General features: G+C 44.0%; 1 protein-coding gene across 1 annotated transcript in view; it reads right to left on the minus strand.

The window, feature by feature from the left end:
* The window catches only part of LOC311123724 (myc box-dependent-interacting protein 1-like), a gene marked incomplete at both ends in the record, with an annotated part of 30,183 nt that extends 22,079 nt beyond the window's left edge, over positions 1-8,104 (minus strand). The window contains 5 exons of the mRNA XM_084197960.1: positions 843-938; positions 3,641-3,735; positions 4,008-4,062; positions 4,465-4,545; positions 8,018-8,104. Of these exons, the coding sequence (XP_084054086.1) occupies positions 843-938; positions 3,641-3,735; positions 4,008-4,062; positions 4,465-4,545; positions 8,018-8,104 (414 nt within the window). The remainder of the gene's footprint in view (positions 1-842; positions 939-3,640; positions 3,736-4,007; positions 4,063-4,464; positions 4,546-8,017) is intronic.
* Between the last annotated feature and the right edge of the window lie 6,226 nt (positions 8,105-14,330).

Consider the following 14,330-nt stretch of genomic DNA (forward strand, 5'->3'; position numbering starts at 1 on the left):
ATATAGGATCCTACCTTAATATCAGGGAACTGTTCCAGATATGATCCTACCTTAATATCAGGGAACTGTTCCAGATAGGATCCTACCTTAATATCAGGGAACTGCCCCAGATATGATCCTACCTTAATATCAGGGAACTGCCCCAGATAGGATCCTACCTTAATATCAGGGAACTGCCCCAGATAGGATCCTACCTTAATATCAGGGAACTGCCCCAGATAGGATTCTACCTTAATATCAGGGAACTGCCCCAGATAGGATCCTACCTTAATATCAGGGAACTGCCCCATATATGATCCTACCTTAATATCAGGGAACTGTTCCAGATATGATCCTACCTTAATATCAGGGAACTGCCCCATATAGGATCCTACCTTAATATCAGGGAACTGCCCCATATAGGATCCTACCTTAATATCAGGGAACTGTTCCAGATATGATCCTACCTTAATATCAGGGAACTGTTCCAGATATGATCCTACCTTAATATCAGGGAACTGTTCCAGATAGGATCCTACCTTAATATCAGGGAACTGCCCCAGATAGGATCCTACCTTAATATCAGGGAACTGCCCCATATAGGATCCTACCTTAATATCAGGGAACTGTTCCAGATATGATCCTACCTTAATATCAGGGAACTGTTCCAGATAGGATCCTACCTTAATATCAGGGAACTGCCCCAGATATGATCCTACCTTAATATCAGGGAACTGCCCCAGATAGGATCCTACCTTAATATCAGGGAACTGCCCCAGATAGGATCCTACCTTAATATCAGGGAACTGCCCCAGATAGGATTCTACCTTAATATCAGGGAACTGCCCCAGATAGGATCCTACCTTAATATCAGGGAACTGCCCCATATATGTGTCCATGGATATTAAAGCATTATCCACAAGCTTCTGATGGAAGTCTGTCCACAGAACGTCACTGTCCTGCAACCGGAACAGAAACAAGGACGTCGCCATTAAATTGCACTAGAACACACACACACACACACACACACACACACACACACACACACACACACACACACACACACACACACACACACACACACACAATGTATTTACCTGTATATAGGGCAGACACTGAGCCAAAGGGTCAGCTGAGCCAAACGGTCAGCTGAGCCAAACGGTCAGCTGTCAAAGGGTCAGCTGAGCCAAAGGGTCAGCTGAGCCAAAAGGTCAGCTGAGCCAAAAGGTCAGCTGAGCCAAAAGGTCAGCTGAGCCAAAAGGTCAGCTGAGCCAAAGGGTTAGCTGAACCAAAGGGTTAGCTGAACCAAAGAGTTAGCTGAACCAAAGAGTTAGCTGAGCCAAAGGGTCAGCTGAGCCAAAGGGTTAGCTGAGCCAAAGGGTTAGCTGAGCCAAAGGGTTAGCTGAGCCAAATGGTCAGCTGAGCCAAAGGGTTAGCTGAGCCAAAGGGTTAGCTGAGCCAAAGGGTTAGCTGAGCCAATGGGTTAGTTGAGCCAAAGTTTTAGTTGAGCCAAAGGGTTAGTTGAGCCAAAGGGTTAGCTGAGCCAAAGGGTTAGTTGAACCAAAGGGTTAGCTTAGCCAAAGGGTTAGCTGAGCCAAAGGGTTAGCTGAGCCAAAGGGTTAGCTGAACCAAAGGGTTAGCTGAGCCAAAGGGTTAGCTGAACCAAAGGGTTAGCTGAGCCAAAGGGTTAGTTGAGCCAAAGGGTTAGCTGAGCCAAAGGGTTAGCTGAGCCACCCCCTTGTTTCTAGGAAACCATATTTAGGAAGAAGTCATTATCATCTATGTTTTCAAAACTGTTCTGTTTACATGAATTCTGTTTATTTCACGGGATACAACTGAAATACTGTATACGTAGACATTTTTGTGAGAAAGAATATGATATATTTACCTTGACGTAGTGACACGGAATGCAAAAAATGGCTCAACATACCCCACTCTCTGCTACAGCTGGATGACCAGCCTACCTCAAATGTGTACACACCATTCAGCTCCTTAAATAAGTCTGACGCTACATACATTCCTAACTACGTAATTCCTAAGTCTATGACTCCACTGAGTATTTAAAACAAATAAATTACCTCAATGTTGTTTTCCCAACTTCTCTAAGCCTCTAGTTACACTAGAGAGAGAATAATGTGGAGAAAATGAAGGGGACTAATGAAGGACAAATGAGGCATGAATTAATGAATGAGCACAGATGATGAGCATAGCAGAAGTATAGCTAGGTACTGAGAAGAACACAATGGACAGGGAACTGGTGATATGAGAGAGGAGAGGGTAGCCTCGTTCAACCATCCTGATCTCACTACAACGAGAGCACTGCTGTCAGGATGGTTGATCAGGCTAGAGGGAGTCGAGGATTTAGAGCTACAGTCTGGGATTTGGGAAGCTGTTAAATGGTCCTTTCAATTAGCAGGACTGCCGTTATGTTGTTGTTTTCTTCGAATACCAGAATGTAGCTTTAATGCAGTTAAAAAGGAATGTGTCGGAGCGCTAGATCAGAGCCAGAATCATACTATGAAAGCTATGCTCTAATATCAAACTGTGCTAACTCAACACACGAGTACAGCTCCTACTTCTGTCACAAGGGAGAGTGATGGTGAGAATGACCGTGAGTGAGTGAGAGAGACAGTGAGTGGGACAGGGAGAGAGAGTGAGAGAGACAGGGAGAGAGAGAGCAAGAGAGACAGGGAGAGAGACAGGGAGAGAGAGAGTGAGAGCGAAAGTGAGAGAGACAGGAAGAGAGAAGGAATGATTGAGGGCTGAGAGACTGTGACAGAGGAAGAGACAGGAGGGACTGACAGAGGAGAGACTGTGACATTAGAAGAGACAGGAGGGACTGACAGAGGAGAGACTGTGACAGAAGAAGAGACAGGAGGGACTGACAGAGGAGATACTGTGACAGAGGAAGAGACAGGAGGGACTGACAGAGGAGAGACTGCGACAGAGGAAGAGACAGGAGGGACTGACAGAGGAGATACTGTGACAGAGGAAGAGACAGGAGGGACTGACAGAGGAGATACTGTGACAGAGGAAGAGACATGAGGGACTGACAGAGGAGATACTGTGACAGAGGAAGAGACAGGAGGGACTGACAGAGGAGAGACTGCGACAGAGGAAGAGACAGGAGGGACTGACAGAGGAGAGACTGTGACAGATGAAGAGACAGGAGGGACTGACAGAGGAGAGACTGTGACAGAAGAAGAGACAGGAGGGACTGACAGAGGAGAGACTGTGACAGAGGAAGAGACAGGAGGGACTGACAGAGGAGAGACTGTGACAGATGAAGAGACAGGAGGGACTGACAGAGGAGAGACTGTGACAGAAGAAGAGACAGGAGGGACTGACAGAGGAGAGACTGCGACAGAGGAAGAGACAGGAGGGACTGACAGAGGAGAGACTGTGACAGAGGAAGAGACAGGAGGGACTGACAGAGGAGAGACTGTGACAGAGGAAGAGACAGGAGGGACTGACAGAGGAGAGACTGTGACAGAGGAAGAGACAGGAGGGACTGACAGAGGAGAGACTGCGACAGAGGAAGAGACAGGAGGGACTGACAGAGGAGAGACTGCGACAGAGGAAGAGACAGGAGGGATAGAGGGATGGGTCAGTGAAGGAAGTTAATCTGACTTTTGTAGCATAAATAAAGATGACCTCTGACCTCAACGATAGAGTCCACTTCATCTTTTCCGTACCACTCCGGCTCATACATGTCAGACAGACACTCCTGAAGGTTCTTGGAGGACTCGTGCATCGCTGTAGACAGACAGAGAGACAGACAGACAGATTTATCAGCGAAGGAGATAGTGCTGTGCCGTGACTGTAGTGAGGAATGCACCATGGTTCTGCACTGACTACAAATATCCGGGTCGTGTCAATTAAGGACTACAAGGTAAACACTTGAATAGGTTTTGAAATGGCAAATGAAAGTAGCGTTAGTTATTGGACAAGTCCAAGTAGTCCCTCCCTGTTTCAGTCTAGGACTGGAGTCTTAAAGGGTTATGTAGACATCACAGAGAAAGTCTTACTTTGTACTGCAGCCAGGTAGACCCTCAGGTCTTTTTGCAGTTTGGATCCCTCTGTCTGAAAACAGAACATAAAACACATGATTTTACACAGATTACATCTTTGGTGGGTGAGACAAGGGAAGACTGTGGATTGAACTATAGATGGCAAGGAATGGAGGCAGCCACTGGTTGTTTCAGTCCAGGGCTGTTGTCTTAAGGGGTATGTAGAAATAACAGAAATAATTCTACTTTGTATTGCAGCCAGGTAGACCCTCAGGTTTTTTTTAGCGGTTAAGAGCATTTGGTCAGTAACTGAAAGGTCGCTGGTTTGAAACCTCGAGCCGACTGGGGTGAAAAATCTGTCGATGTGCGCTTGAGCAAGGCACTTAACCCTAATTGCTCCAGTAAGTCCCTCTGGAAAATAGCGTCTGCTAAATGACTAAAATGTTAAATGGTTGGGTTCGTACAAGATTCTTACATATTGTTTGTTGAAGTTGATAACTCCCTCCTCAAATGCAACATCTCTGGTCTCATCTGCTTTCCCCAGCTTCTGCATAACCTGGAAAAAGACATTCAAGCATGGATACAGCAGATACACTACCAGTCAAAAGTTTGGACACACCTACTCATTCAAGGGTTTTTCTTTATTTGTACTATTTTCTACATTGTAGAATAATAGTGAAGACATCAAAACTATGAAATAATACAGTGGGGGAAAAAAAGTATTTAGTCAGCCACCAATTGTGCAAGTTCTCCCACTTAAAAAGATGAGAGAGGCCTGTAATTTTCATCATAGGTACACGTCAACTATGACAGCCAAAATGAGGGAAAAAAATCACATTGTAGGATTTTTAATGAATTTATTTGCAAATTATGGTGGAAAATAAGTATTTGGTCAATAACAAAAGTTTCTCAATACTTTGTTATATACCCTTTGTTGGCAATGACACAGGTCAAACGTTTTCTGTAAGTCTTCACAAGGTTTTCACACACTGTTGCTGGTATTTTGGCCCATTCCTCCATGCAGATCTCCTCTAGAGCAGTGATGTTTTGGGGCTGTCGCTGGGCAACACGGACTTTCAACTCCCTCCAAAGATTTTCTATGGGGTTGAGATCTGGAGACTGGCTAGGCCACTCCAGGACCTTGAAATGCTTCTTACGAAGCCACTCCTTCGTTGCCCGGGCGGTGTGTTTGGGATCATTTTCATGCTGAAAGACCCAGCCACGTTTCATCTTCAATGCCCTTGCTGATGGAAGGAGGTTTTCACTCAAAATCTCACGATACATGGCCCCATTCATTCTTTCCTTTACACGGATCAGTCGTCCTGGTCCCTTTGCAGAAAAACAGCCCCATGCCCTTTGCAGTTTCCACCCCCATGCTTCACAGTAGGTATGGTGTTCTTTGGATGCAACTCAGCATTCTTTGTCCTCCAAACACGACGAGTTGAGTTTTTACCAAAAAGTTCTATTTTGGTTTCATCTGACATTCTCCCAATCCTCTTCTGGATCATCCAAATGCACTCTAGCAAACTTCAGACGGGCCTGGACATGTACTGGCTTAAGCAGGGGGACACGTCTGGAATTGCAGGATTTGAGTCCCTGGCGGCGTAGTGTGTTACTGATGGTAGGCTTTGTTACTTTGGTCCCAGCTCTCTGTAGGTAATTCACTAGGTCCCCCGTGTGGTTCTGGGATTTTTGCTCACCGTTCTTGTGATCATTTTGACCCCACGGGGTGAGATCTTGCATGGAGCCCCATATCGAGGGAGATTATCAGTGGTCTTGTATGTCTTCCATTTCCTAATAATTGCTCCCACAGTTGATTTCTTCAAACCAAGCTGCTTACCTATTGCAGATTCAGTCTTCCCAGCCTGGTGCAGATCTACAATTTTGTTTCTGGTGTCATTTGACAGCTCTTTGGTCTTGGCCATAGTGGAGTTTGGAGTGTGACTGTTTGAGGTTGTGGACAGGTGTCTTTTATAATGATAACAAGTTCAAACAGGTGCCATTAATACAGGTAACGAGTGGAGGACAGAGGAGCCTCTTAAAGAAGAAGTTTCAGATCTGTGAGAGCCAGAAATCATGCTTGTTTGTAGGTGACCAAATACTTATTTTCCACCATAATTTGCAAATAAATTCATTAAAAATCCTACAATGTGATTTTCTGGATTTTTTTCTTCTCAATTTGTCTGTCATAGTTGACGTGTACCTATGATGAAAATTACAGGCCTCTCTCATCTTTTTAAGTGGGAGAACTTGCACAATTGGTGGCTGACTAAATACTTTTTTTCCACACTGTACATATGGAATCATGTAGTAACCAAAAAAGTGTTAAACAAATCAAAATATATTTTATATTTGAGATTCTTCAAAGTAGCCACCCTTTGCCTTGATGACAGCTTTGCACACTCTTGGCATTCTCTCAACCAGCTTCACCTGGAATGCTTTTCCAACAGTCTTGAAGGAGTTCCCACATATGCTGAGCACTTGTTGGCTGCTTTTCCTTCACTCTGCCGTCACTAAGACAATCTCAGGGTAGGTCATTTACAGTGTAATAATTACACTGTATGCACATCTATAAAAATATTAATAAAGTAAAGTAACCATGTTATAGTGTATCCACTGCGTTCATCCACCTCTGGCCTGCTGGTTCCCTACCTCTGCGGAAGCACAGTTCCCGCTCAGCCCAGTCAAAGCTATTTGCTGCTCTGGCACCCCAATGGTGGAACAAGCTCCCCCACGACGCCAGGACAGCGGAGTCACTGACCACCTTCCGGAGACACTTGAAACCCTACCTCTTTAAGGAATACCTGGAATAGTATAAAGTAATCCTTCTACCCCCCCCCCCCTGTCGATGTGCCCTTGAGCAAGGCACTTAACCCTAATTGCTCATGTAAGTCGCTCTGGATAAGAGCGTCTGCTAAATGACTAAAATGTAAATGTTATGGATGCGACACGGAATGTAGTGGACATTGTTATTGAATAGCCACTGCATTATAGCAGGCCAGATAGATAATTAATTTAATTAGCAGAACATCCAATTGCTTTAGCTACACTAATAACACAATTATTTATATTGGCCAATTTGGAATACCCACCAGCATCTAGCCTATTGGATGTGTGTAAGGAAATAACTGATGGATTAAATAGCATCCTGTTCAGTATGACGGTGCAGTGACATAACCAATGGGTTGGACTGTACTTTTCTCTGCAATCATTTTTGAAAAAACTTTTGCTTAAAAACTGGAAATCAAATTACCCTGCATCATTAAGACAGTGGATGAATCAAAATGACCCTCCATCGTTAAGACAGTGGATGAATCAAAATGACCCTCCATCGTTAAGACAGTGGATGAATCAAATGACCCTCCATCGTTAAGACAGTGGATGAATCAAATGACCCTGCATCGTTAAGACAGTGGATGAATCAAATGACCCTCCATCATTAAAAGACAGTGGATTAATCAAAATGACCCTCCATCGTTAAGACAGTGGATGAATCAAATGCATTATTATTTATTTATTGTGGTCCTCTGTAGCTCAGCTGGTAGAGCATGGCGCTTGTAACGCCAGGGTAGTGGGTTCGATTCCCGGGACCACCCATACACAAAAATGTATGCACGCATGACTGTAAGTCGCTTTGGATAAAAGCGTCTGCTAAATGGCATATTATTATTATTATTAAATATAGAAAAGATATGGGCTACAGAGAGAAACAGAATAGCAATTTGAGCTCATTTGGCATAGAGTCTTACAAGCACTAGAAATGGAAGCTGTGGGAACATGTGGGTCTGAGCAGGTGTGATGTCATCGATGTTTATGTGTCTGTATATTCTCTTTTGTCTATGTATGGTTTATATATTTTGAATATTTTTTTAAAAATAATCTTACAACAACAAATGTACCGCTATCCTGTCGATGGTACTATGTTTTCATAAAGGTGATGTGTCATTGGACGGAACCAGATATCATAATGGAAAATAACCGAAACAAACGGTAAATAACAACAAATTAAACCTTATTCTGTTTCTTACCTTCTCTTGGGCCCGTGTTAATTTCTTCTGCACGTTACTAGCGAGTTTCCCCGCAGTAACCCCCTTCCCCATCCCCAGCTCAGCCATTTTGTCTTCCGATAAGCTCTCGATTCAATATAATACAAATAAGAACTCCTACGGAAAAAGAAGAGACATCAACGTCACCGCTCGTTATATTAGGCTTATGTCCCGTTACAACGTTTCGTAACGGGTAACTGTGTGTTCCGAATAGACCAAGCGAAGGTTTTCCAGCTTCCAGCGATGCGTAGGGTACGGTAGCCTTCCGTTATATCAGTCAGTGGATGATAATAACCAATGCAGAGGGGTTGCCTCTTAAAGCGACAGCTGACTAGCCCACTGCACATCCTACTATTTCCTTAGGCCTACTGTCATTTCCCCTTTATGCACTTGGAGGCGACATTGCTTTGGTCAGCTCACCAAATAAAACGGAAAGTCCTGTCTGGACTAAAGACTTGTACTGTAAAAAGTCCTGTCTGGACTAAATACTTGTACTGTAAAAAGTCATGTTTGGACTAAAGACTTGTACTGTAAAAAGTCCTGTTTGTACTAAAGACTTGTACTGTAAAAAGTCCTGTTTGGACTAAAGACTTGTACTGTAAAAAGTCCTGTTTGGACTAAATACTTGTACTGTAAAAAGTCCTGTTTGGACTAAAGACTTGTACTGTAAAAAGTCCTGTTTGGACTAAAGACTTGTACTGTAAAAAGTCCTGTTTGGACTAAAGACTTGTACTGTAAAAAGTCCTGTTTGTACTAAAGACTTGTACTGTAAAAAGTCCTGTTTGGACTAAAGACTTGTACTGTAAAAAGTCCTGTTTGGACTAAAGACTTGTACTGTAAAAAGTCCTGTTTGGACTAAAGACTTGTACTGTAAAAAGTCCTGTTTGGACTAAAGACTTGTACTGTAAAAAGTCCTGTTTGTACTAAAGACTTGTACTGTAAAAAGTCCTGTTTGGACTAAAGACTTGTACTGTAAAAAGTCCTGTTTGGACTAAAGACTTGTACTGTAAAAAGTCCTGTTTGGACTAAAGACTTGTACTGTAAAAAGTCCTGTTTGGACTAAAGACTTGTACTGTAAAAAGTCCTGTTTGGACTAAAGACTTGTACTGTAAAAAGTCCTGTTTGGACTAAAGACTTGTACTGTAAAAAGTCCTGTTTGGACTAAAGACTTGTACTGTAAAAAGTCCTGTTTGGACTAAAGACTTGTACTGTAAAAAGTCCTGTTTGGACTAAAGACTTGTACTGTAAAAAGTCCTGTTTGGACTAAAGACTTGTACTGTAGGCCTACTAACTGTGTGAAGAAGTACAGTATGGGAACAACCAGAGAAAAACAATAGGCTAGTTAAAGACAAAGGCCGAGGTTAGTGTCAATACATCAAACACAAACTGTAGCTTATTGTGTGGGCCGGTCCGACGCTGTCCATGGTGCTGAATGACTGTTAGTCTACCACAGCCCGGGTACCTGTCCATGGTGCTGAATGGTCAGTGTTCTGTGTGTGAATGTTGTGGACCACGGACAACGCACGGGGGAACGGTTTTCCCTAGATTTTTCTTCAAAATGTACCCGATGTACACTACAAGAATTGAAAAGGCTTTAATGTAGCGTGATCCTTTCAGATTATCTGATCTAAATATGAATTTGTACTGTATGCTATTTTCTCTTATTTATTTAATTTTTGACAGTAAACAAAGCAAAGAACAGAACATGAATTCGACACGTCTCGAGTAGCGCACTCTCCACCCATTGATATTATCTCCTGTGCTGTAGCCTACAACCCCCGTGTTCACGTGTATAATGGTATCATCCAAGGCAAGCTGGAGCTACGTGATGCGAGCGGAGGACGCTTGAACACAAAGAAATCACAGCGTCCGATTGGGAAGAACAAGAGACACGGAATCCCAAGCCAAGAGATGGACCCCAATTTAGGACAACAGTTTTAATGAAAAACAGGCTTGATTTTTATATTCATAACCATTATTTCCATTGAATATTACAGAAGCTGGAGCGTTGTTCTGTATCCGGATGGCTTGGTGGTCGGGAGTGTGCTCTCTCTGTCAAGCCGTGGTTCTGTTGCCTCTGTAGCGTTTGAGACAGACAGGGACTGGGACAGGGTTGAGGGACATGACTGTCTTGGATGCTGTGAGCTGACACAGAGGAGGATTCAGTGGACGCTGGCTGGGAATATAGCCTATGTTCTCTATGCTGGGTCGTTAAGGAGGTGAGTGAAGCAGGTGCAGTTTTCTTTTGTTCTTCAATAACCGCCGTTGGTTGTTGGATGGATTTGGACATTGTGTTCAAGGCTTACTATAGCCGGTCTCTCTGAAAGGGGATGCTTGATGACAAGACATGATGGTGACAATTGACATACAGTAAGATGATACATCAATTCGTTGGGAAAATGTCACATTATCATGAAAAAACAGGGTTTGTAATGAGTCTTGTTTTTGTTGTTTTGTTTTCATCATAACAATGTAGCCTATGTGTCAACACCTTTCACTGTCTCCGTACAACCGTTGTTGTAATATCCCCACCAAACAAAATAATCGCTGTGGTTTTTTATAAACGTAGGTTTTTATTAGATATTAGGGTGTATAATTACGAGCCACAGCATGTAAACAAGATAATGTAATCGATTCCCCGCTTGCCGACTGCCCTTCCCGCGAACTCCATCGCATGGTGGAAAGTCACGTGTGCAATCTGACTACTAGGTCCATCACAATCTGTGTAGACAATTAAGCACAATGTTTCGATATAATATAATTAGTAGTAGCTTTTAATGGCTTTTAAAAATATTTTTATACCGTTTTTTTTTTTTTTTTTTGCATCCGCCTATACAAGAGACCACTAGGTAGGCCTATGAATTCAGTAATAGTTGTTTACGTATTTCATTCTTTGTCTATGTGTGCGTGTGCGTGTGTACATGCCCGTGTGCATATGATGACTTTGGTTTATGATTAACGTAATTTAGGTATCACCATCTGGATGGTAACGGGGTGTGTGAGGTGAGATGTAGGCCCAGGGCTGGTAGTCTGAGGTTGGGGCAGTTTAGTTCAAGTTAAAGGGGCAATCTTGTAAAACAACACACCTGCTGCGCTGGCACATGCTTTGGTAACCAGCGGAGGGATGTGGCTGGAGAAATGGAACCAGCTGAGGGATGTGGCTGGAGAAATGGAACCAGCTGAGGGATGGGGGCTGGAGAAATGGAACCAGCTGAGGGATGGGGGCTGGAGAAATGGAACCAGCTGAGGGATGGGGGCTGGAGAAATGGAACCAGCTGAGGGATGGGGGCTGGAGAAATGGAACCAGCTGAGGGATGTGGCTGGAGAAATGGAACCAGCTGAGGGATGGGGGCTGGAGAAATGTAACCAGCTCAGGGATGGGGGCTGGAGAAATGGAACCAGCTGAGGGATGGGGGCTGCAGAAATGGAACCAGCTGAGGGATGGGGGCTGGAGAAATGGAACCAGCTGAGGGATGGGGGCTGGAGAAATGGAACCAGCTGAGGGATGGGGGCTGGAGAAATGGAACCAGCTGAGGGATGGGGGCTGGAGAAATGGAACCAGCTGAGGGATGGGGGCTGGAGAAATGGAACCAGCTGAGGGATGGGGGCTGGAGAAATGGAACCAGCTGAGGGATGGGGGCTGGAGAAATGTAACCAGCTCAGGGATGGGGGCTGGAGAAATGTAACCACTCTTAAATTTACAGACAGAGAGCTATGGGTGCAATGACCCTGAGAGCTTTGTGTGTATAAGGCTCTTGTCAAGGAGGATGTGTTTTCCACCGCTGTGATTGGCAGTGTTTTGGGCTGTGGTTGTTACAGACAACAATATATAAGCTAGCCTTTGTTATGTACTGTATGAGGGTTGAGGCTCATGATGTGTTAATTGAACAATTTGTTGTGAAAAAGCTCTTAAAACAATTGACATTTTAAATATTCGCTTGTTTGAAGATTTTTAAATTCCCCTGTGTATTGAAGGCAGAACAAGTGCATTTCAATCATTGCTTTAGACAGACATCGTTTTAGGGGTAGTGAGTGATGGATGGTTAGGATGAGGAAGGAAAGCATTGGGAATGTAAAATGGATGCTGCATATTGGAGCGTGAGATGAACAGCGTTAAATGGTGTGAAATGGGGGCATTGTGTTTTGAAGTCAGTTCTGTAATAGAGAGAGAGAGAGGGGGTGAGAGAGAGAGAGAGAGGGGGTGAGGGAGATGAGAGAGGGGGGTGAGGGAGATGAGAGAGAGGGGGTGAGGGTGATGAGAGAGGGGGTGAGGGAGAGAGAGAGAGGGGTGAGGGAGAGAGAGAGTGGGGGTGAGGAAAGGGGAAAAGAGGGGGAGAGGGGGAACAAGAAAGAGTGAGAAGGAGAGGGATAGAGAGAGGAGGTGATTTTTGTATTTGTATTTATTAGGGATCCCCATTAGTTCCTGCCAAGGCAGCAGCTACTCTTCCTGGGGTTTATTATGGATCCCCATTAGTTCCTACCAAGGCAGCAGCTACTCTTCCTGGGGTTTATTATGGATCCCCATTAGTTCCTGCCAAGGCAGCAGCTACTCTTCCTGGGGTTTATTATGGATCCCCATTAGTTCCTACCAAGGCAGCAGCTACTCTTCCTGGGGTTTATTATGGATCCCCATTAGTTCCTGCCAAGGCAGCAGCTACTCTTCCTGGGGTCCAAACATATTACAAGACTTACATTACATATAAAACAAAAGATAAAGCAGTACATCATATAACCTTATTATACCACTACATATCTATAATACAAAATGATTAATACCACCATACAACAATATCCCAATGTGTGCATATGCATGTGTCTATACCTTTGTGTGTGTCTCTTCACAGTCCCCGTTGTTCCATAAGGTGTATTTTTACCTGTTTTTTAAATCTGATTCTACTGCTTGCATCAGTTACCTGATGTGGAATATAGTTCCCTGTAGTCATGGCTCTATGTAGTACTGTGTGACTCCCATAGTCTGTTCTGGACTTCGGGTCTGTGAAGAGACCTCTGGTGCCATGTCTTGTGGGGTATGCATGGGTGTCTGAGCTGTGTGCCAGTATTCCAAACAGACAGCTCGGTACATTCAGCTTGACAACACCTCTTACAAAAACAAGCAGTGATGAGGTCAATCTCTCTTCCACTCTAAGCCAGGAGAGACTGACATGCATGTCATTAATGTTAGCTCTCCGTGTACTTTTAAGGGCCAGCTGTGCTGCCCTGTTCTGAGCCAACTGCAATTTTCCCATGTCCCTCTTTGTGGCACCTGACCACACTACTGAACAGTAGTCCAGGTGCGACAAAACTAGGGCCTGTAGGACCTGCCTTGTTGATAGTGTTGTTAGGAAGGTAGAGCAGCGCTAAATTATGGACATACAGTGGGGAAAACAAGTATTTAGTCAGCCACCAATTGTGCAAGTTCTCCCACTTAAAAAGATGAGAGAGGCCTGTAATTTTCATCATAAGTACACGTCACCTATGACAGATAAAATGAGATTTTTTTTCTCCAGAAAATCACAGTGTAGGATTTTTAATGAATTTATTTGCAAATTATGGTGGAAAATAAGTATTTGGTCAATAACAAAAGTTTCTCAATACTTTGTTATATACCCTTTGTTGGCAATGACACAGGTCAAACGTTTTCTGTAAGTCTTCACAAGGTTTTCACACACTGTTGCTGGTATTTTGGCCCATTCCTCCATGCAGATCTCCTCTAGAGCAGTGATGTTTTATAATATAATAATATAATATGCCATTTAGCAGACGCTTTTATCCAAAGCGACTTACAGTCATGCGTGCATACATTTTTTTTTTTTGTGTATGGGTGGTCCCGGGGATCGAACCCACTACCTTGGCGTTACAAGCACCGTGCTCTACCAGCTGAGCTACAGAGGACCACGTTTTGGGGCTGTCGCTGGGCAACACAGACTTTCAACTCCCTCCAAAGATTTTCTATGGGGTTGAGATCTGGAGACTGGCTAGGCCACTCCAGGACCTTGAAATGCTTCTTACGAAGCCACTCCTTCGTTGCCCGGGCGGTGTGTTTGGGATCATTGTCATGCTGAAAGACCCAGCCACGTTTCATCTTCAATGCCCTTGCTGATGGAAGGAGGTTTTCACTCAAATTCTCACGATACATGGCCCCATTCATTCTTTCCTTTACATGGATCAGTCGTCTTGGTCCCTTTGCAGAAAAACAGCCCCAAAGCATGATGTTTCCACCCCCATGCTTCACAGTAGGTATGGTGTTCTTTGGATGCAACTCAGCATTCTTTGTCCTCCAAACACGACGAGTTGA

This window comes from Coregonus lavaretus (assembly GCF_964263955.1).
Source record: "Coregonus lavaretus genome assembly, contig: HAP1_SCAFFOLD_2459, whole genome shotgun sequence".
NCBI lineage: Eukaryota > Metazoa > Chordata > Actinopteri > Salmoniformes > Salmonidae > Coregonus > Coregonus lavaretus.